The 22277-nt window shown below is 36.0% G+C and overlaps 1 protein-coding gene across 1 annotated transcript in view; it reads left to right on the top strand.

Annotated features, from left to right (window-relative positions):
* UNC5C (unc-5 netrin receptor C) overlaps positions 1-22277 on the top strand; it is a 305372-nt gene that overhangs the window by 140175 nt on the left and 142920 nt on the right. The window contains exon 3 of the mRNA XM_032593071.1: positions 12524-12745. Coding sequence (XP_032448962.1) covers positions 12524-12745 — 222 coding nt within the window. The remainder of the gene's footprint in view (positions 1-12523; positions 12746-22277) is intronic.

The following is a 22277-nucleotide window of genomic DNA, read 5'->3' on the forward strand; positions in this document are numbered from 1 at the left end:
CTCTTCCAACTCAGGGCCTGAAAGTGAACGTGTTTTGAGAAGTGATAAAGTAACTGGTGTTTTTATGTAGGGAGATTACGGATGAGGAAGCAAATTCTGAAATTGCATTTATAAATTATTTCCAGTTTTAAAAGAGGAAAACTACAGTGAGACAAAACTATTTTCTCTACCCACAAGAAAGAATGCAGACTCTTAAGGGAACACTGGTACAAATTCTAAACTTTTTTTTTTTAACAAAGCAGGAAATAGAAGAGTGTTCACTTCTATACTTATATGTTTGAAAAAATCTAGAAACTTACAGTTTTAGGAATTTCTGTACCTTTTCATCAGTTTACTCAACAAATACTGTCTTTTAGTCCTGCTATGTACCAAATATGACTGGGTGCTACAGATTCATGAAAGAATTACACATAATTGTATTTAAATAACGCTCTGTGTAATGGGGCACAGAAAAGGTCAGTGTGATCTATCACTATGTATTAAATGCAATGCTATGGCAATGCATATTATGCAGTGTTAACACAGGGAGAAGGCAACAAGCCCATACTGAAAGGATCTAGAATGGCCTCCTGGAGAGGATAAAGCTTAAGGTGAACTAAGAAAAACTAATGTTTACTAGGCACAGGAAAGAAAAGACACTTCAGGAAGACAGATCAGAGAGTGACTAGTGCTCAAGGGTGTTTAGGAAAATTAGACAAGCTTAGTATCCACAACAATAATACAACAAGAAAATAATACAAATAGTTACCGTATGTGAAGATCTTATATGTGGTCAGCTCTATGCAAAATCATTCCTATTGCCTTATTTCATGTACCCCACACACTATCACCACATCTCTTTGCCTATATCCATTTGATAGACACAGAAACTGAGATTAGGTAAAATGCCAAAAATCATACACCTAGTAGAAAGTGGTGCTGAGATTCACATCCAAATCTGTGGGGTCCCAAAGTCTATGTTCATAGCAATTACCCAATTCCTAATTATGATAACCCAAAGTCCATGTGTTTTCCCCTGGATACAGAAAGCCCTGCACCCATTTATTCAAAAATTATATATTCAGTTCCCAAGAGTGTAATAAGCACCACGTGTACAATGATGAATAACATCCAGTTAGTAGTCCCAAAGTTAATTTAAAATGCAGTGTTAGAAATAAATATTTCTCCCCAATAAAGTTGATGGTAGGGTTATGGGAGAGGTATGCTCTAAGCTGGCAGAAGTAGGAAAGACACAGAAAACTTCCTGGAAGAAATTATGGTTGAGTAGAGCTTAGAGGCTGAGGAGGAGCAGGTAAAATAAGAGAGGGGAGTCACTGAAGCAGAAGGTGTAGAAACCGCATGTTGTGTCCAGATGACAGTAGATGGTCTGTGTTTTTGTAATGTAGAGGGCAAGGGATGGAGTATTGAGAAAGGAAGGTGGAATGGTGGGCACACATTAGATCATGGAGGAGCTTGTATACCATGTTCATGAGCTCGGATTTGTCTTAGAGGAAACAGAGAAGTGACTTAGATCTTGCCTTTCAGTGGTAGGCCAAGGATACCAACTATGAGACTTTGAAGTGTTCTAGCAAGAAATGGTAATGGCAGTGGAATCAGAAATAGAAAAAGAGACAGATGAAAGAAACATGTAGGCCATAAAATCAGTAGGACTCGTTGATCGTTTTTATGTAGGCAGTGAGAAAGAGAAAGAGTCAAAGACAATTCTTAGTTTTGTAGCTTGGGGAAATCCTAGGAAAGATAGAGATTTCCTAACATTTTTTTAAATGTTTATTTATTTTTGAGAGAGCGACAGAGACAGAGCGTGACCAAGGGAGGGGCAGAGAGAAAGGGAGACAGACTCTGAAGCAGGCTGCAGGCTCTGAGCTGTCAGCACAGAGCCTGATGTGGGGCTCAAACTCACGAATCATTAGATCATGACCTGAGCCAAAGTTGGATGCTTAACTGAATGAGCCACCCAGGTGCCCCGAGATTTCCTAACTTTGAAGCTTCCTATACTCATGAACTTCATTATGGATCTGTGGAGTACTGTATATATTCGGTGTATTATTATTTCACTAAATTTAAGGGATATGTCCTTCTTTCCAAAGTCACTAAAAAGAATTTCTAATTTGCATGAGAAATATAGATTTTTAATGGTTATGTTTTAAAATTATAAAGTATGTGTTCTTATCAGCGATAATTTTTATTTTAGGTCTTAAATTTATGGCTGAACAATGTATGCATATTGCCATAGATTTTATTTTCATAGTTTCCAATATTTTGAATTTAATTCTTATTCCTTTTTTTTTTTCTCAAGTTTATTTGAGAGAGAGTTTGTGTGCGAACATGGGAGGGACAGAGAGAAAAGGAGCGAGAATCCTAAGCACACTCCACACTGTCAGTGCAGAGCCAGATGGGGAACTCCATCTCACGAACCGTGAGATTGTGACCTGAGCCGAAATCAGGGGTTGGAGGCTTAACCAACTGAGCCACCAAGGCACTCCTGTTTAATTCTTATTCTTAATTTGGTGACATTTGTCTTCTTTGCTATCTCAGTCTGACACTCTGATATGTTTAGTTTCCCTTACATGTGAATTCTGAATGCTTACAAAATATTTTTGTGTGTATGAAACAAAATGAGTACACTTGTTAAATTTCTGGAAGTTGGGTTATGGGTGTTTAGGTTCTTTGCTCTATCATTTTTCATATACTTGAAAATATCCATCATAGTTAAAAAAACATATAGATTTTTTGATAAGTGTATAGATATAGACAGATTACATTTAGATAATTTGAATTATCATAATACTTTACTATGGAGAAGTAATTAATATTTTTCATAGTTCTCAAAGCAAGGAATCAATTTTAGGTGTGTTCACTTCAACTGAGTAAAATTTTAGAGCCTACTAGATATATGGTGGAGCTGGGCTATAATAAGGAATACAGAAATTACTGGCACTCACAAATCGCGTTAAAGGATTTGTACAATTGAACACTAAGGAATGGCTATCTCTGGAAGGACTAAGAATAGATCTTTCAGTGGTATTGAGATAGGCATTGAAGAGTCAGTAGGGAATAAGACATCATGTGCACAGCAATATGTGCACGTGGGGAAAAAATTTAAAAACCTACCTTAGTGTGGAATATAGAATCACCAATTTTAGCTGTGGGGGAATGGTGGTAAATAAGCTGAAAATTGAGTGAAGTTTTGGCCTTTTTCTGTTGAACACGATGTTTCCAGCAGAAGCTATTATGATTCCACCTTCCATTTAGATGTGGTATAGCTGGAATTGAGAGAGGAAGGTCAGGAGCAAGTCCAGAGCAAGGCAAGTCAGTAACATTACTCTTGTAATAATTCATATGAATATAGTAAGGACTTAAATTTGAGCAGTGATAGTGAAAAGGAGAATAAGGATTGATGGTAAGAGAGACAATATAGAGCTGATATTCATTGTACATGTAGATGAATTGGACCTGATGGGGAGACAGGACGCCAAGCTTCTGACTGTTAGAATGATATGGTAGTCAGAAATAAGGAGTTGAGTCAAAAAGAGAAGCTGGTTTTAGAGGGAAGATGTTTATCTGATGTTGATGCTGAGGGTAGAGTGTTGAACAAAACAGATAAAATATCTAATCCCAGAAAGCTTTGACTTTTGTAGTGGGGGAAAAGAAAAGAGGCAACTAACTGAGTAAACAAGCTAATTTGAGAGTGATGGGTGGTAAGAAGAAATCAAATAGAATGATGTGTTCTTGAAGAGACACATCAAGAGTTTGAGAGATTGGGTAGTCAAGAATCTCTTTGGCAGAAAATACTGAGACAAAACCTAAATGGCAAGAAGGAGAGAGAGCTTTTCTAAATGAAGAGCTTGTGCAAATGCTCTAGGGTAGGACTGAGTTTGGTGTGTTCAGAGATACAAATACCAGTCTGTCTGTCTCGAGAGTGGTGAGGAAAGGACATGAGGACAAGAAATGAGACAGAGAGGCCACCAGCAATCAGTTTGGGTGGGTCCTCATTGGCCTTGGCAAAGAGTCTGATTTCATTCTTGGTCAATACAAAGGCATCAAAGGATTTTAAGAAGCAAGGGGGTGGAGTGGAAGATTGTGTGTGTGACATGATCTGATAATTGAGGCCAGAGTTGTGGATGAGATGCCCAAGGGAGAGACTAAAGGAGAGAAACTTGGTAAGTTTCTGACTGCACTCAAACAGCAAAGCAGAAGGAGAAAGGTCAAAGAGGTAGGATGGGAAGCAATCTAGTGCTAATGTGCAGTCCCCAAGAGAGGAGAAAGTTTCAAAAAGGAGGGAGTTGTGTAATGAAGTCAAGCACCAAATGAGGCCAGGAAGTTGAAGAGGCACAATAATTAGATGTATCATTTTCCACACACAAAATGTTTTAGATTCAACTTTGATTATTTAGTGAGGGAATATATTTAGCCCAAGGCTGTTGCACCTCATGATGTATGACATAAATACTTGCATAGAAGGTAGATCTATTTTTTTTTTAATATGGGGAGTGGATCTGTACTTATGAATGCCAAGGGACCACCTTTCAAATACATGTATTTCTGTTGTATTTTTTGTAAGGACTTCTTCCCATTATTTCTGTTGATAGAGTAATTTCTATATTCTTCTATCTTATCATATAGGAACTTCTTACAGGACAATTCAAATGGAAAGGAAATGACAACCTAAAATCCTGTTGTCCATGCCAGGCACTGGACTAGGTATCAGTTATGCAGAAACAAATTAAGATAAGCACTTTCCTAAAGCTCTGAACTTGCTTTCTAGTGGGGAAGAAATAATAAACAAGAAAAGTAGAGAGCAATGGGAGATGATATCAGAGGCTGAGGTCCAGGATTTGGAGGTGAGAGGGCCTTCAGAAGAAGGGATGTCTGATGTCTAAAGAATGAGCAAGAGGTATGAAACCATGGCAATGTTGTGGGAAGTGTGATGGCCAGTTTGATGTGTCAACTTGGAAAAGCTGTGGTCCCTGGTTATTCAGTCAAACACTCACCTAGGCATTGCGTGCCCTTCCTTCCTACCTTCGTTCCTTCCTTCCATCTGTTCCCAAAAGTGGCATCATTCTATGCAGATTGGCCAAAAACTTGCTTTACTTGCTTAACTAACTAATGGATGCCCTTCTAATTTAATACAGACAAATATGCTTCTTATTTTAATTGGAAAAACAGTTTTCTCTTAGAAGGATATATCATAAATAATTATTTAACCATTCCTCAGTTGATTGTTAGTTTTTCTCATTCAAATACTTCTCATTGAATAGTTAATTCCAGCTGCTTTTGTTGAAATATATCATGTATTTTTTAAAAATTCTTTTAAACATTTATTCATTTTTTGAGAGACAGAGCGTGAATGGGGGAGAGACAGAAAGAGAGGGAGACACAGAATCCAAAGCAAGCTCTAGGCTCTGAGCTGCCAGCACAGAGCCCAACATGGGGCTCAAACCCACGAACTGCAAGATCATGACCTGAGCCTCAGGCACATGCTTAACTGACTGAGCCATCCAAGTGCCCGTCGTGTATTTTTTAATAAACAGTGCTGCAGTGAACATCTTTGTGTATGTGTGTATTATATATATATGCATATATCCATACACACACACACACACACACACTTATATACATACATATATGCCATTATGTCTGTAAAATGTAAAGTTCCAAGAAATGGGATAACCTATTTGGATGTGTGCAGAGATTAAATTTTTATTTATATTGTCAATTTTTCTCTACCATGGTGCAAATTTACACTATAGCCGGTATATGCAAATGCACATTTCCTCAACTCCTCATCAGTCATTCACTGTTTTTTAGCTAATCTGATAAGCAAAAATAAACTTAGCACCTGGTTTTATGTTGTCTTTATTAAATTATTTGAAAAAGGGAGTAAAGGTATTTTTGAAAAAATTTTCTACGAGCATGGTATAGACTACATGGCAGAAGTAAAAACTGTAGGCAGGAAAACACTTGGAAGGATTTTATATTAGTAAAATTGAGAGATTATAAAGACTTAAACTGGGGCAGAAGGAGGTGCCTCTGTTTCACAGGTAAGTGTGTCGCCAATATCATGTTGACTTCATGTCACCGTTAATCATATATCAGCATGATTTTGCAAGTATTTCTTTAAAAGAAGAAAAAGGAAAGTTTTTTTTTTCTTTTGGAGTTAGAATCGTGCAGTACCTCCAAATTGTGTAATACATTTAAGGCATTATATATTCAGCTACTTAAATTTAAATGATGAATCCATCAATATGTTGCATGAAGTATAGACCGTAGTCTTTGTCTTCCAAAGGATATTTTAATCAAAATATTAAAAATAAGCTGGAGTCTCATTCAGATAGTTAATTTCAGCTGCCTTTTGTTGTAATATATCATGAATTATCTCTCTGATGGATGGGCAGCCAAATGCAGATAAAATTAGCTTTGCAGTCATTCATTTTAAATTGCTCTTGAATCATTTGGAAGTAAATTCCATTTCAGAAGAATACGCTTCAGGTCTCAGACAAAGAGATAATAGTCCTATATTTTATGATATAAGCAATAATAGTTTAAGTCTTATGATTCAGAAATATAGAAACTTATGTATTAAGTTGATGAAAATTAAGGCTTGATACATAGCAATAAAACCAGCAACCTAAGCTTCCTAGATTGATGTTCATAGCATAATATTTTCCTGTCAAGATTTAGGTGGAATGAAAGTCTATAAAAATAATACATGGTACAAAGCTTTCTCTTCTTGTGTATAAATGAAAAAACAAAGGCTATATGAGATAACAGAAAAGGAAATATTGAGATTTACCCTATATCAAGATAAAAATGGTGATATCATTATTGAGTAATGAGAGAGTGGAAAATTAAGTGTTAAAGAAGGTTAAAATGAATAATAACCTTACATCTAAATCGAAATGGCAATTATAGCTTTAAGTTAATAGTGAATTCAATGTACAGAATAAAAACAACTGTGGAAATTTTATTTTGTTAATTTGAATAAACTACATGCAGAAAACTTGTTTAGCAATTTTATTAATCAAGTCATATGGCCCAAATTTCATAATGCCGTCAATATCAGCAACTGAGGTGTGCCTTTATACAACCTATAATAATTTGGGATAACTGTGGCATGTTGCCAGAAATAAGTTCATTGTCTGAAGTTGCTATTCACAAATTGAGTTCCCATTATCTCCCTGAAGACTTCAGGGCTCTTTGGATATTTATATTAAAAAAAAAAAAAGAAAGTAGTAATAGGATGCACTCACTGATCTCCCTGCTGAAAAGACAAACTGTTCTTTTATAGCTTCCAGTTTTGTAGCATGACCTTAATAGTATCAGAAAGCTAGTTTATTTGTATAGTAAAATGAATTGCATGTCAGCAACTGATCTCAGTAAACAGTCTACCAACTCAAGGTAGAATCTCAAACCGTGTTATCCCCATGTATTAAATTCTAAAATCTCAAACCTTATTTTTCCCTTGTATTAAACAGTCTTCTAGTGCCCTGGAAGATTTAGCTTCAGTGTGGCAGAGATTTGACTTGTTTTGGGTCAGGCCTATGAATGGGCACTGGAGTAATCCAAAGGGAAAGCCATGAGCAAATACAGCCGCATGCTTTCCCTTGTGCTCCACTGCAAACACATTTGCTCACAGACTTCTTTGGAGACTGAGTTTCTGTCTCTGGAAAGCCATGATTCTTCTAGAAAACATCTAATCACGATAAGAAGCTGGAAAGTAGCAAATGAGTTCTAAAACAAATATCCATTAATAAAGACAAAGTCTTAATTCTCAGATTTTCCATGAGGTGGAATGCTCGGTTAACTGACATTTGTAGACAAGACCAACTTTGTGGGTATGTGACCTGTGCTGTCACACAGGACTCTTGGTTGGATGCTCATCTGCCATTGTTTCAGAATTCTTAATATATTTTTAATGAGGATCCCCAAATTTCCACTCTGCACCAGGCCACACAAATTTTGTAGCCAGTCCTGTTTGTAGATCTTACTATTGTTACAACCTCTTGTATTGTTAATTAATTTGAGACACTGTAAACTCTAAAATACTTTGTGAATCTGGGGCACCTGGGTGGCTCAGTCGGTTAAGTGTCTGACTTTGGCTCAGGTCATGATCTCATGGTTCCTGAGTTTTAGACCCGCGTCAGGCTCTGTGCTGACAGCTCAGAGCCTGCAGCCTGCTTTGGATTCTGTGTCTCCTCTCTCTCTGCTCTTCCCCGTCTTGCACTCTGTCTCCCTCTCTGTCTCAAAAATAAATAAAACAATAAAAAAAAATGCCTTGTGAATCTTTTCTGAATGATCACAGGTGCCATTTATACAACATTTATGCTTTTATAAGATTTTTATTGACCTCCTACAATGTGCCTGGCATTATGCTAGACTTAATGGAAAATAAAAAATGAAAATGACAATAACTCCTGCCTTCAGAGGAGCTCTCATTGTAGTGTTAAGCATTTGTTATATATTTCTGGCTTTGAAAATTGGTAATAATTGCATAAAACTGGTGGCCAAAACTGAAAAGTAGGTTTCTCCATATGTGTGCAAGGCAAATGCATACATGATCCAGAGGAGCTAAGTTTTCATGAAGAGGTATTTGTAGATGGTCATTTACCAACGATCATTTTTCCCTTGTAAAATACACATGGTATTTGGAGATGGTCACTTTTTCCTTGTAAAATACACGTGGTATTTGAAGATGGTCATTTTTTCCTTATTAAATACACATGATATTTGGAAATGATTACTTTTTTCCTTGTAAAATACACATGGCATTTGAAGATGGTCATTTATTTTTTCCTTGTTAAATACATATAGATGTAACCATGCCAGATATTTAAATACTCAGAAGTTTTCTTTTATAATTTTGGTTGAAGAAAATTGGCTCACTTGTTTGATTTTCAAAACTTAGTCTAGAAAAAATATTTAAAAAGAGATTTCATAAAAAGACAATTTCTGAAATTAATCCTCATACTTACCATTTTTTGCCTGGACCAAAGAAAGTATTGTCTTAGCATTCTCAACCCAATGCCAGAGAGGTTGTTATCTGGACCAATTTCCATGGTTGGGCATGGTATCCAGGCCACTTGCTGCAAATGCAGAAGAGGAGAATTTCCCAGCAGCTTGTGAACCCACAGATAATCAGTCCATTCCCATTTTGTCAAATCTACCCCATTATATATATCTTACTGGCTCAGAGTCTTGAAAATTATCTTTAGAAATGCCATTCCCATCTCCAGAATTAAGCACTAGGAGTAATGTACTATATTGCCTGATGTGAATTTATCTAGGCATGGACTTAAACACCGTATGTGTATTATAAGAAATAGTAACAACATTATATGATATTGCTGGTTAAGGCATCTCCCTAGGTCAAATTTAAGAGATAGGGTTTATGTAGTAAGTACAATGGTATGTAAAAGAAACACTGAATTTAACACATAATGAAAATGTTTCAAATGATGGAAATCTTTCCTATTGTTATAAAATACAATAAGTGTTATGTAACAAACACCTTAAAAAAATCAACACTTTATGAAACTTCAAACCAAGTCATAGGATTATTTCACTTTGTTAGTAGTGATCCTCTTGTCTTAAAACACAGAATTAAGCAAATACAAAATTAGGTTGTCCATACATTTTTTAAATACATGATTACTATTTTTTCCAGCATTTCACAGAGCCCCTTTTGAGTTGAAAACATATGTGTGACTTTCTCAACTTCCATTAGTCTTCCCAGTAGTTTACAATAAAATAATCAGAAGGAAGAAATACACGCTTTTGGCAAGGAAGGGTAATCAATTTTTAGTGCCTATCTTTCTGTAGGATGTGAATACATAAGTACTTTGCTACATGATTGAATAAGGTAAGGTAGTAAACAGTCATCTGATATTTCACAATCATCATTCCTTCTAAAGGAACAATCTCACTTTCTGAAACAATAACTGAATGAAAACCTTTTTGTATTTTGCAAACCTAAATAAAAATATTTCTATAAAATACATATACATTTTTGCATGTGTATACAGTTTTTTTACTGTTTGTATGTGTACACAATTAGTTTTTACTATTGGTGTATACACTTTTTGTATTCATCAATAGTAAAAAAAGAAAATGAATTGATCCTCTGCCTTCATGAATAATAATTAAAAACAACAGCTAACATTTTACAGAATTTGAGTTTGATATTTTGTGGCATTCTGTTGATAATCAGAACTGTCCATCATCACATATAACAATAAGATCATTGGGGGAAAAATGAAATAAGAGAATAAGGCCTTCAAGATATCAGCTTTATGTTGATGAATCTGTCAATACCTCAGTTCCCTATTCCTTTGCCTTTCTGAACTGTGTTTATTTAAGCAGTCTTGATGAGTGTTCTTGCATATTGACTACAGAAGCTGAAATTGATGGAAACAAGGTTATTCTTTAGTTAACTGACAGTTTGGATCCTTGATGTTCAACAATGGAAAAACCAGAAATGATGCCCTGCCAGAAGAAAGTAAATGAAGGCAGTAAAGTGAGAAAGAAAGCTAGCTATAGGATGCATCATTTACATACCAGTGTCAGAAATTTAAAATTGTGAAGAGCTTTGAAAGCTAGTTGTGTCTGTGATGTAAGCAAAGCCAGTTTTCATTGCACAACATATTGGCAGAGATCAAACATGGTTACTATTTGACAGCTACCCATGACCTAGATGAGAAAAACTCCAGTCCAGGTTTCTTAACAGACAAGTGTCCATTTTACTAATGGCCTTCACGCAAAATAGGGCAACACCAGAATGAGTTATAAAATGAGTTTCAAGGTGACATATGAACAACCATTGGATATATGTACTTTCAAAAACTTTTAATTTTGAGGGGCACCTGGGCGGCTCAGTCAGTTGAGCATCCAACTTCACTTCAGCTCAGGCCATGATCTCACAGTCATGAGTTTGATCCCCATGTTGGGCTCTGTGCTGACAGCGCAGAGCCTGGAGCCTGCTTCGGATTCTGTGTCTCCCTCTTTCTCTGCCCCTCCCCCACTCATTCTCTCTCTCTCTCTCTCTCTCTCTCTCTCTCTCTCTCTCTCTCTTTCCCTCCCCCCACCCTCTCAAAAAGATAAATATTAAAAGAAAAAAATTTTAAAAACTTTTAATTTTGACCTCACAGTGTTAACCCAACATATTATCCTAGGGTGCTTAATCAACTTATGGAATGAATAATAGTTTTGCTCTCCACTATCTGTCACAGGAAGAAAAATATCAGGTCTGACTTATTTTCAGTGTATTAGAAAGACTTGTTTTACCTTGACTTTTGTGAAATATGATAATAGGGTTTTTAATGGCACTTTTATTTTTTTCTATTTTTATTTGGAATCATACAGAACCCAAATTATGAAAAACATACCTCAAAGTGGGTAAATATCTTAAGTGGTTTGGGGGTTTTGTTTCTTCAGTGGTGTTGAAATAGCAGGGTGGGAGCAATATATTTAACAATTTTCTGTGCTATAAAAAAAATGAGACCATTGACTATTGTTCTTCACGATAATAACTCAGTAATATTCTAATGAGGACAGGTTTAACTAGTCATTGAATACATCTGATACTGGAGGTATAGTTTCTAAATAAGACCAAACAGAATTGCTAGACTCTGGGCTCTACTCTATTGGCTGGGCTCCACTCTGTCAGCCTATTGGCTGCTTTCCGGAGCTGAGAATAATCCTGAGTTCAACAAATAGTTTTGGTTGAATGAATGATTTCATTTGAAAGACTATGTCATGCAGTGGCACCTTTGAATCTGAATTTAAAGATCACTAATTCAGTTTCCTAGTATTCCTTCTCAGCTCCTTGCAAAGAATTTTAAGGTTTGCCTAGGAGCCTTATATTTTTCAATGTTTCAAAAGAAACAAATGTTTCTTTTTTTATTTTTTTAATGTTTATTTATATTTAAGAGAGAGAGAGAGAGAGAGACAGAGACAGAGCACAAGCAGGGGAGGGGCAGAGAGTGAGGCAGACTGAATCTGAAGCAGGCTCCAGGCTCCAACCTGTCAGCACAGAGCCCGACACGGGGCTTGAACTCATGAGCCATGAGATCATGACCTGAGCCGAAGTCAGAGGCTTAACTGACTGAGACACCCAGGCATCCCAAATGAATTTTTCTAATGCAATTGCTTCTGCTTTTGTCAGCTCTCAAGGAGAAGGAACACTGTGTGATGGGAGGTGTAGTACTACATTGGGAGGATCACATTTTCTGAGTGAGACAAACCTGAGTTCTGATCCCAGTTCTGCTATTTACAAACTACCTGCATCCTCAGGGCATTATATTTACCCTTCCTGATGTTGAGTTTTTTCATGTGCAAAAATTAGAATAATAATGTAAATCATTAACTGAGCAACAAGTCTATAGACCTAACATACTGCCTGATGCATAGCAGGCGCTCGGGTACCTAATTAAGTCATTTATGAGTCACTATTTTTAAATGAATAGCAAGTAAATGGCAAGTGACTACAATGATTTGAATGTTTTCCACTTTCTTCTTGTTTTACCAGATGATGACTTTTTTCATGAACTCCCAGAAACCTTTCCATCCGATCCACCTGAGCCTCTACCACATTTTCTTATTGAGCCTGAAGAAGCTTATATTGTGAAGAATAAGCCTGTGAACCTGTATTGTAAAGCCAGCCCCGCCACCCAGATCTACTTCAAGTGCAATAGTGAATGGGTTCATCAGAAGGACCACATAGTAGATGAGAGAGTAGACGAAACCTCTGGTGAGTTTTCCGCTGCATTTGAACCACCGTTCAGGATGTACTTACTAACTACTTGGGCGTGTTGTCATACTGTGCTTTCACTTGTGAGAATGAAAATGGAGTTACTATCCTTTGGCAAAAGTTTTGAATCAGTTTGGGTGGGATTTGGTGGTCTTGTTCCATGCACTGCAAAACAAAAGGGTGTGGATACATCTTGACTTGATGCATAATGGACATAGTTCATGATTAAAAAGATAAATGAGGAAAACAAGTAGACCTGATGGATGCAAATGCCCTAGCAAAACATGGGTTTTACTTGTGTGTCAATTCTGGTGTCATGTCTAAATATCCCAGGATTGGGGAATATGTTCAACTAAGGATAAGTTTGTAATATTTGTTTACATGACTATCAAGTCTTAATTCACATACATAATTTCCCTTTATATTTTTAAACAACTTGCAAACGTTGCACCTTTGAAGTATCCTGTATCCTTAACTTACATCTAAAAATAAATCCTCAGTCAGTTAAGCATCCGATTCTTGATTTTGGTTCAGGTCATGATTCCAGTGTTGTGGGATCGAGCCCTGCCCTGGGCTCAGCGCTTAGTGTGAAACCTGCTTAAGATTCTCTTTCCCTCTGCCCCTCTCCCCTACTCATGCTTGCGCGCATGCTCTCTCTGTCTCTAAAATACATACATACATAGAAATAAATCCTAATTATCTAACTCTTGGGTAAAGTTAAATTGAGAGTGATTGAGAATAGTGATAGTGTGGGATCCAGGAAGAAGTGAAGTGGTAAGGATAGCCACCATCTGGGTGAGTCTTGATTAAAATACCTTTGTTCTTGGCATGGTGAAAACACCTGACTTTGTTGCTCTATAAATGTTATCCCTAACAGTAAAATACTAAAGGCATAGACACGATAAAGGAGATTTTTAATAACCTGTGGGATTTAGATTGGCTAAAAAGGAAACTTTCTTGATAGCAATTTTTTTTTCTTGATAGCAATTTTTTACTCCACCATGGGTGACTTAAGATAGTTGCAGAATCTCCTAGAGTTATTTTAAATTGGAAAGATGTATATCTTTGTACAGTGGTTTAAGTGCTTTTGTTCCCTAGCAGTGAGAATAACAATTTGAACTTTCAGATCCATTCTAGATCTATGAGTTTATAATATTAAGACATGCATTTGAAATATTAAGAATTCACTGATCAACATTTCCAAGCCAAATAGTGATAAATATTACAAAAGTGAAACCATTTACATATCTTTATTTTCTTTCATAAATAACTCTACTTACCAAAATAGATACATGTTTTCAAAATCAGAATTGTAATTGATTCATATTTGTGTACAGATGTCAGATTAACCAAGGGCGAGCAGATACCAGCCCTTGAGGGACAACTGTGTTCCCTATCTCTAACAACATGAAGGGATGGTGAGGTGATGGGACATAAAGAAATGGAGCAGACTGTGAGAGGACAGAGAAAAGGCATCTTTTAGAAAAGCAGGTTGTGCATATATTGATATAACATAAACGGTCTTAGAAAATCAGGTGGCAGCTTTACATAACTGTTTGTCAATTTGTGAATCAATATGCTCGCCGCATGCCATCTGATGGCTGTAGAAATAACTGGGTATCCAACTGTATGGTGGCTTTACTTCAGGGAATTGTCCCGCCTCTCATTCTAATTACTCAGAAAATAACTCCACCAGATGTCTACAAAATCTCAAGTGAATTAGTTTTATTTGTTTCAGCTCATTTACTTGTAAAGATTTCAAACACACAAGTTTGAATGGTAAGAGGAAAAAGAAAGACATCACAAAAGCTGAGATGAAAGTCACAAACCTGTTTAGGCTTGTCTTTACTAAATTAATGAAAATGCCTCTATAGGAAGAGTAGGATAAAACCAAAACTGCTCTGATAGTGAGCTCTTGTGCCAGCTTCATGCTGTGATGGTGATACATATGTGTGCGTGTGTGGGTGTATATATTTTAGTAAGACGTTTCCCTTCTTAAAACATTGTATTTGTTATTATTTCCACATAATTAGTATTGCATATACCAATTATTAAAAATATCTTCTAAAGCAGTTTATAAATGGAAATGTGTGGCATGTTTTCATTCGAATTCAGGACGGGACAGATGAGAGCTAAAGGCAGAACGGGCAGCTGTGAGGGGTGCCTGGGTGGCTCAGTCAGTTAAGCCTCCGACTTCAGCTCAGGTCATGATCTCGCGGTTCGTGGGTTCGAGCCCCGGGTCGGGCTCTGTGCTGACAGCTTGGAGCCTGAAGCTGCTTTGGATTCTGTGTCTCCCTCCCTCTCTGTCCCTCCCCTGTGTGCGCGCAGTCTCTCTCACGTGCTTAGAAAAAAATAAACATTAAAATAATCTTTTTTTTTTTAAATGGCAGCTGCTAGACTTACACATCTCTCAGATTGATAGTTGGAATGAAATGCCATAGACCTTGCTGTCTTTCATGTTCATCCAGAACTTTACAAGAAATCCAGCATTGAGACAGTGGATTACCTTTAAAGTTAGGAAAAAGACAAAGATGCCCTCGGACACCGTATTATTTGGCATGCTCTTAACATACCAACCTGTGCAAATAGACAAGACAAATGATTGAAAAATATAAAAATTGTAGAGAAAGTGGGAAAATAATCATTTTTTGACAGATCATCTGGTTTTGTATATCTGGAAAACATGCATTTTTAAATAAAAAGTTGAAAAAAATATCAAGAGAATACAGAAAAGCAGCTGATAAGAGATTCATATAACCCTTCAACTTTTCTTAGTACATCTGGCCAGTTCAAATTATAATGGAATAAAAGATAACATTTACAATAACAACATAAAAGACAATATGTGTGTATAAAGCTAACAAAAATTTGCAGAGTTTTAGAAAGAAAGCCTTTAAATTCTACTCAGAGTAGGAAAAATACCATGATTAAATAAATGGAAAGACATGTCTTGTTCTTGGATAGAAAAGCAATATTTTTTGAATGTTTGCTATTTATAAATGAATCCTAAGATGACCAATGTCGTATGAAAAGTAATTTGTAAAAATAACTGGAAGAGTTCTGAAATAGTATTATAATGAGGGAACCCCAACTCTTTGCAAATATAAAACTAAAGAAATTAAGAGTTTGAGCTGAACAGAAAATAAGACCTACAGATTAATAGATTAAAATAGAGACCAGGAAATTCTCAGTTAAGGCATTTTACAATGTGTTAACATGTAACACAAGGTGGGCAGTTGGAAACTGAATGAATGAATGAATGCATGCATGCATGAATGAATGAATCTTGGATTTTATCTCATTAATTAGAATACAATAAGTTCTTGATGTTAGGGCTTAATGTTATCATCATCATCACCACCACCACCATCATCGTCATTAACATCATTAGGAGAAAATTTTGGCAATTGTTTGGATGGTTGGTTGGTTGGTTGGTTGGTTTCAGTAGTGGGCAAAAGTCTTTTTAATAAAGGCAAAATTAAGAAATCATATAAGAAAGCTTTCTGATTTTGAATATCCAAAGCAAGAAAACCACAAAGCTGAGGGACAAGCACATACACTTGATTATATCTGTGGACGGATATATATATATATACACATTTTTTTTTAACGTTTATTTTTGAGACAGAGAGAGACAGAGCATGAACGGGGGAGGGGCAGAGAGAGAGGGAGACACAGAATCGGAAGCAGGCTCCAGGCTCTGAGACATCAGCCCAGAGCCCGACGCGGGGCTTGAACTCACGGACCGCGAGACTGTGACCTGAGCTGAAGTCGGACGCTTAACCGACTGAGCCACCCAGGCGCCCTGTCTGTGGACATATATTAATCAAAGAGCTAATTTAACTAACATGTTACTGGTTCTTAAAGTATATTTAAGAAAAATATCAGCAACCCAAATGGAAAATTGGGGAGAGGTTGAACAGGAGTATATAGTAAAGGAAATGCAAGTTGGTAAATAAGCATCTAAGATGATGTCAAGATCAAAACAGTATTGAGTGTTGATAAAGGAATGGGATAGGGAATATTTCATCCTTTATTAATGAGGTTGCAAATTGGTACAGTCTTTTGGATTTTACCAGGCCAATTTGAAGATACCTACCAATATTTAAATGTATATACCCTTTTACTTGGTAATTACAAATTTAGGATTTAAAAATAAAATTCCAAATGAGCACAAAGACTGAAATGCAAGGTTGTTCATTGCACCCCTATTGCAGAGGCATACTGAGAACTGTTCATCCCTACATGGACTACTGTGATTTTTTTTTTTAAATAATGAGCTTTCCCCATACGTGAAGCTGTAGAAAAATCTCTCACATAAAATTTGAAGTGAAAACCAGGCTACCCCACTGATGATAAAATGTACTGATTAAAGATCATTTATTATGGTTAATGTTTCCCTTCCTTCACTTAAACCACATTTGCATTTCTTGCAAATATGTAATATAAGAAACAGAAAAGTGGAAAGCAGTATATATTAGGTGGTTTAGAAAATTTCAATAGTCAGAAGCTCTTGATTAGTAATAAGTATCTGTTCTATCAGAATTTCTTAGAAATTTTGATCTGCTCAAAATTGTATGGTTACATTTTTAAGAAAAAACCAGGCTTGGATGCTTTCTATTTACTTGAAGTCTTTTCAACCCTTGTTTCCATGGTACCTAAGATATACCATCGAAAAGCAAATATTTCTCCTCTACAAAAAAGCAGGGGAGTTTAGAAAACCTTGGTTGGTTTGAAATTTTAATAATTCCCAAGATTTTCCCTTTTCCTCTTCAATTATATTCTCACATTAGCACAGTATTATCAGCAGGACCAACACAACAATGATAAAAATTTCCAAGCTTTATATTGAACACCTTACATGTATTACGTTATTTAGATATCACAATAACCTTCTGAGATCATTTGTTGGCTTCTTTTGTAAATGGGAATACTGAGGTTCTGCAAGATAAAGAAACTAATGAACCCCAAATCACATAGCTAGGAGATGGCAGAGCAAGGATATAAACCCAGGGCTGTCTGATTCCAAACCTTTGCTCTTGTCCTTGTACCCAGTAGCGTCTCCCTAAATTCTGCCATAACTACCAAACACAGAACAGTTTGTCTAAAAAATGTCTGTGAATACATGTTTCCATTTTCTTCAGAAAAGAAAATCCAGTACAGAAGGTCCACTAGACATTTATCTTCCATGCTTTCTCCTGCCTTCCTTGCCCATGTCAGATTTTCTGTATCTAAGACCTTTCTCATTCTTTAATGGAATAACTTGAACCAGTGCTTAGGATTTGATTCTTTTTATTCTTGAAGGTCTTCAATATTTTGCCAGTTAGCAAAAAGGAGAGCCTTAACAGAAAAAAAGAAACTGATGAAGAGAAGCTATAACGGGGCACTAATTTAAGTGAATTTGTCTTTACTCCAAAAGGAGCTTTTACAAATATGCACTCCTCACTCAGGTCCCCATCTGTTGCAAAAGTGGCACAATTGAATTTTTTTTCTCCTCTTGTATTCTTATTTCAGATGCCTCTTCTCTCCATCCTGTCACCAAAAATAGAAATGTCAGCCCTATCCCTTACTCCAGCAGCCAAAGTGATCATTAGCTACTGCCAGTTCCTTCTCAGAATTCTCCCACAAAACATCCTTCTGTTTTTAATTCTCACTGTTAACTCTCCCAGTATATATAGACCTTTATCATATACCTCTTAGTATTTAGGTAACTTCCAACACCTGTTTGGTGTCAGCCTTTTTCCTCAGCAAACCATTCTTCAGTTCGTCACAGGCCTAAAGCACAGATCCAAGTGATTATACCATACCATTTCTTAAAATATATGATGGTTTTCCTATGTCCGTGGATTGAAGCTCATCTTCTTTGGTCTTATATTCAAAAAGTTCAGTATAATCGGTCCCCAATCAAACTCTCTAGCCTTCTTCTAATAGTTTCTCTTCCACCACATGTCCTAGACACTGGGAAAATTTGACTTTTCCTCTTAAGCTATGTTCAGTGAGCCACCAGTGTCTTATAAGAGCTATTTGGGAAAACAAAAAGAAATAAACAACAACCACAACAACACCCAACAAAAACTATGTGGTCAAATACGTTAGGAAACACTACAGTAATTATATCCCCTTTTTGGAGAAAAGTATAAAGTGTATTTTCCTATAAAAGTCCCGGGAAAGCTCTACAGTGGCAAACTTTTTTTAACCTCATCATATTTGGCAACTGAACTGCTTTTCACAGAACCTCTGTTAAAATATCATGAGCCTTTAATGTCATACCAGGACTTGATTTAGGACATGCTGCTCTTACATTTTCAGAGGGAAACAAGATGGGGTTTAAGTTGTATTAAATGAATGTAAACACTCTTTCCTTTACATTTTTATGTCTTAGAATCATAGAAACTTTAAGTTGTGAGACTATGGCAGCCATTTAAACCCAAAGCCATTATTGGCGTGCTCTTTATTAAATTGACTATAATCAATTTTCTGTTAATCTTGACTCAGTGGTCCTACTTAAGTCATGTGGAACTTTAGAAACACGTCTGGTCACTTTCTGACTTCTTAGTAATAATGTTAGATACTTGAAAGGGACAGTTATGTTTCCCTTTCTCAAGTTACGTCTCCTCTTCCATCTGAACATTATGAGCCCAAGAGTAAGCTCCATGAAATCAAGGATTATGTCCATCTTTTTCATTATTCTACTTCCATCCTTAACTTGGCATTGGTACTTAGTAGGTGATCAGTAAGTATGTGTGTATGAATTAATGACCTTTACCCCATCCTCTCCCCTATCCTACTTCTGTCAAAATCCTACTCATGCTTAAAGAAGTATCCCAAATGCAATATTGTGATGAATCCTTCTGTAAAACCCATGTCATATGTAACATGTCTACGTTTCTTTTATTTGTACTTCTGTTTTTATTATACTCATAAGTGTGAGTTGTGTATGTGTAGTAGGTTAAACCATTAGAGATTATCAATATTCAATCATTTTTGAGGTAAAAAATGTCCATTTCTTATAATACAATGCTATGTTACTTATTAAAGAGTTATATATATAAGATATAAACATGTATTTCATATACACATATAGTGATGTATGTATAAAAACACATGTAGTAATACATATGTACATAATATACATATGTAACTGTGTAGTTGTGCATATATATCTATATCTGTCTCTTCAATTAGATTGGAATGATATGGTATGGCCTCTGTTTTATAAAGTTCTGTCTGTTCTGAATTTTATAACACAAGGCACTAAGCACAGGAGATAATAAAAGTTTGTTTTGTGGAATTATAGGTATTCATCCTATGAAATTTGAGTACCTGTTCTGAATTTTATAACACAAGGCACTAAGCACAGGAGAGAATAAAAGTTTGTTTTGTGGAATTATAGGTATTCATCCTATGAAATTTGAGTACCTGAAATTTAGTGAGACATACTGATGATGTTTTTATTTGAGAAATTTCATGAATAGGTGATTTGGGGAATTGATAAGATAGCATAATCTTCTGTAAGGAGAGTTATTTTACATATTAAGTATACACACCATACCAATTATTTTTCTCTATGTAAAATAACTCATTAACAGAGTGAACATTTTCAAAATGAAGTTACATGGCCTTTGTTTAAATTTTAGTAAATGGTGAATAAAATTTGGAAGCTCTACTTGAACTTCATTCCATAATTTTCTATTAAGTCAGTGGGAGTACTGCCTTAGCAAGAATAGAGCCTTATATCTGTAATATATTTGTCTGCCAATGAAGATAAATGATTCTGGAAAATAAACCAATTATTTATTTGATTTCCTTCCCAGAGGTACTCATTTCAGTACCGGAAACTAGCAACTTTTTTTTTTCCATTGTTAGGCTGACCTCAAAATAAAAATAGAAAAGTGGTAAGGATCCATGTAGTACACAAAGGCTTTTCCACGGAGTCAGTCTGATACCCTGGCAAGAGACCTCAATCATCCTGAAATATATATTTTTCCTTACTCTTCATTTGTTAGTGCTCACAGTTGATTCATCCTTATTTCACATTGACTTTAAGTCTTTAAACACCTGAGTTAACATGGCCCACATAATCCCAGCTGCAATTACAAATACATGCTTGAGTCAGAGTTCCAGAATATAGATTCTAGTTGTTGCTTCCACTCCATTCTAGCATGAAGATGAGTCTCGGCTGCCTGAATGATTCAGGCTCTCTCACTGTAGAGAAACCTGGGTTTTGTTTCCATTCTTTTCCTAACTTACAAAGAGAAGAGAGGGCTTGAAAAATTTCAGACTACCTATTTAGGTTCCTTTTGTGTCTCATCTACTGTTTTTGTGAAGTTCTTAATGTTTGTTCATTTTAGCCAATTCCAATATTTGCATGTATTGATATTGTAGACCCTTCACATACTTCAGACACCCTGGCTTCATGCAGAACTATGTAATTTTAATTTAATTCTGTCCCGCAGGGAACATTTTTCTTATTTGAGTTACATACTGTATACAAAATTTTAATAGCATGTATTTATTGAACAGATATGGCCCCAAACATGATTGCAAAGTAAGAGGCAAGAGCACATTACGTCTTTCAGTGCAGTTTTAGTGAGCTATCATTTCATTAGAGGGAAACAGAAATTTTCTAAAATCACATACAGCAAGAGTTTTTAAAGCAACGAACACAGAAGAATTCTCCTCTGCCAGTTAATGCTTAGGGCAAGGTTACTTGTGATGCATTACTCCTTTGTCCTCCCACAGCTGAAATGAAAGCGTTGATTAATACAATTTAATGAAGAGTGTGTGTGTGTGTGTGTGTGTGTGTGTATACATGTAGACATGCATATATATACATATGTATTTATGTGTGTGTTTGTATCTGTGTATTTACCCCACTTTAGAAAAAAAACTAAATCAAATGCTAGCCATCTCCAAGCCCACAAAGAGGCTACAATAAGAAGCAGGAGTCCAAGGACCATTCTTCATCTAGATTACTTGCTACCCAATCAGGGCATTTCAGGAGTAAAAGTAGTGATTCTGTTGCTATAGCAATTTTGCCATGTGCCCAGCAACAATGCATGTGCTGTGGCTTTGAGTTTTCATATGCTCACTTCAAAGTGAGAAGAGCACAAGTGTTAAAACCTGAAGTATATTTTTAATCTCACCTTTGGCTATAATATGTGAGGTGTTTAAGGAGAGTCTCTTATGCTTTATTTTTATAGGAAGAAACTTACTGAACAGAGTATTGGATTGTTACATGAAATGAATTAGGCATCCTGTTTAAGGAAGTTTAAGAAACAATTTCAGCTTAGAAGAGAGGGTTAGCTTCTAAAAAGCATGGCTTTCGCTCAAAATTAAAATACACTTTTTTGGTGTTGGTACCTACTGCGCTAACATAAATAAACCTCGCTGATAATTATGGGATAATGACCCAGGTTGTTGTCCTTTTTATTCTGTGATGTCACACATTGTAATCTCTTGTATTTGAATCTCTGTATCATTAAATCTTACTATCTAATATTAGCTCCAAAATTAGCTCAAAATTCTGATA

The sequence above is a fragment of the Lynx canadensis genome, chromosome B1 (genome assembly GCF_007474595.2).
Source record: "Lynx canadensis isolate LIC74 chromosome B1, mLynCan4.pri.v2, whole genome shotgun sequence".
NCBI classification, from domain to species: Eukaryota; Metazoa; Chordata; class Mammalia; order Carnivora; family Felidae; genus Lynx; species Lynx canadensis.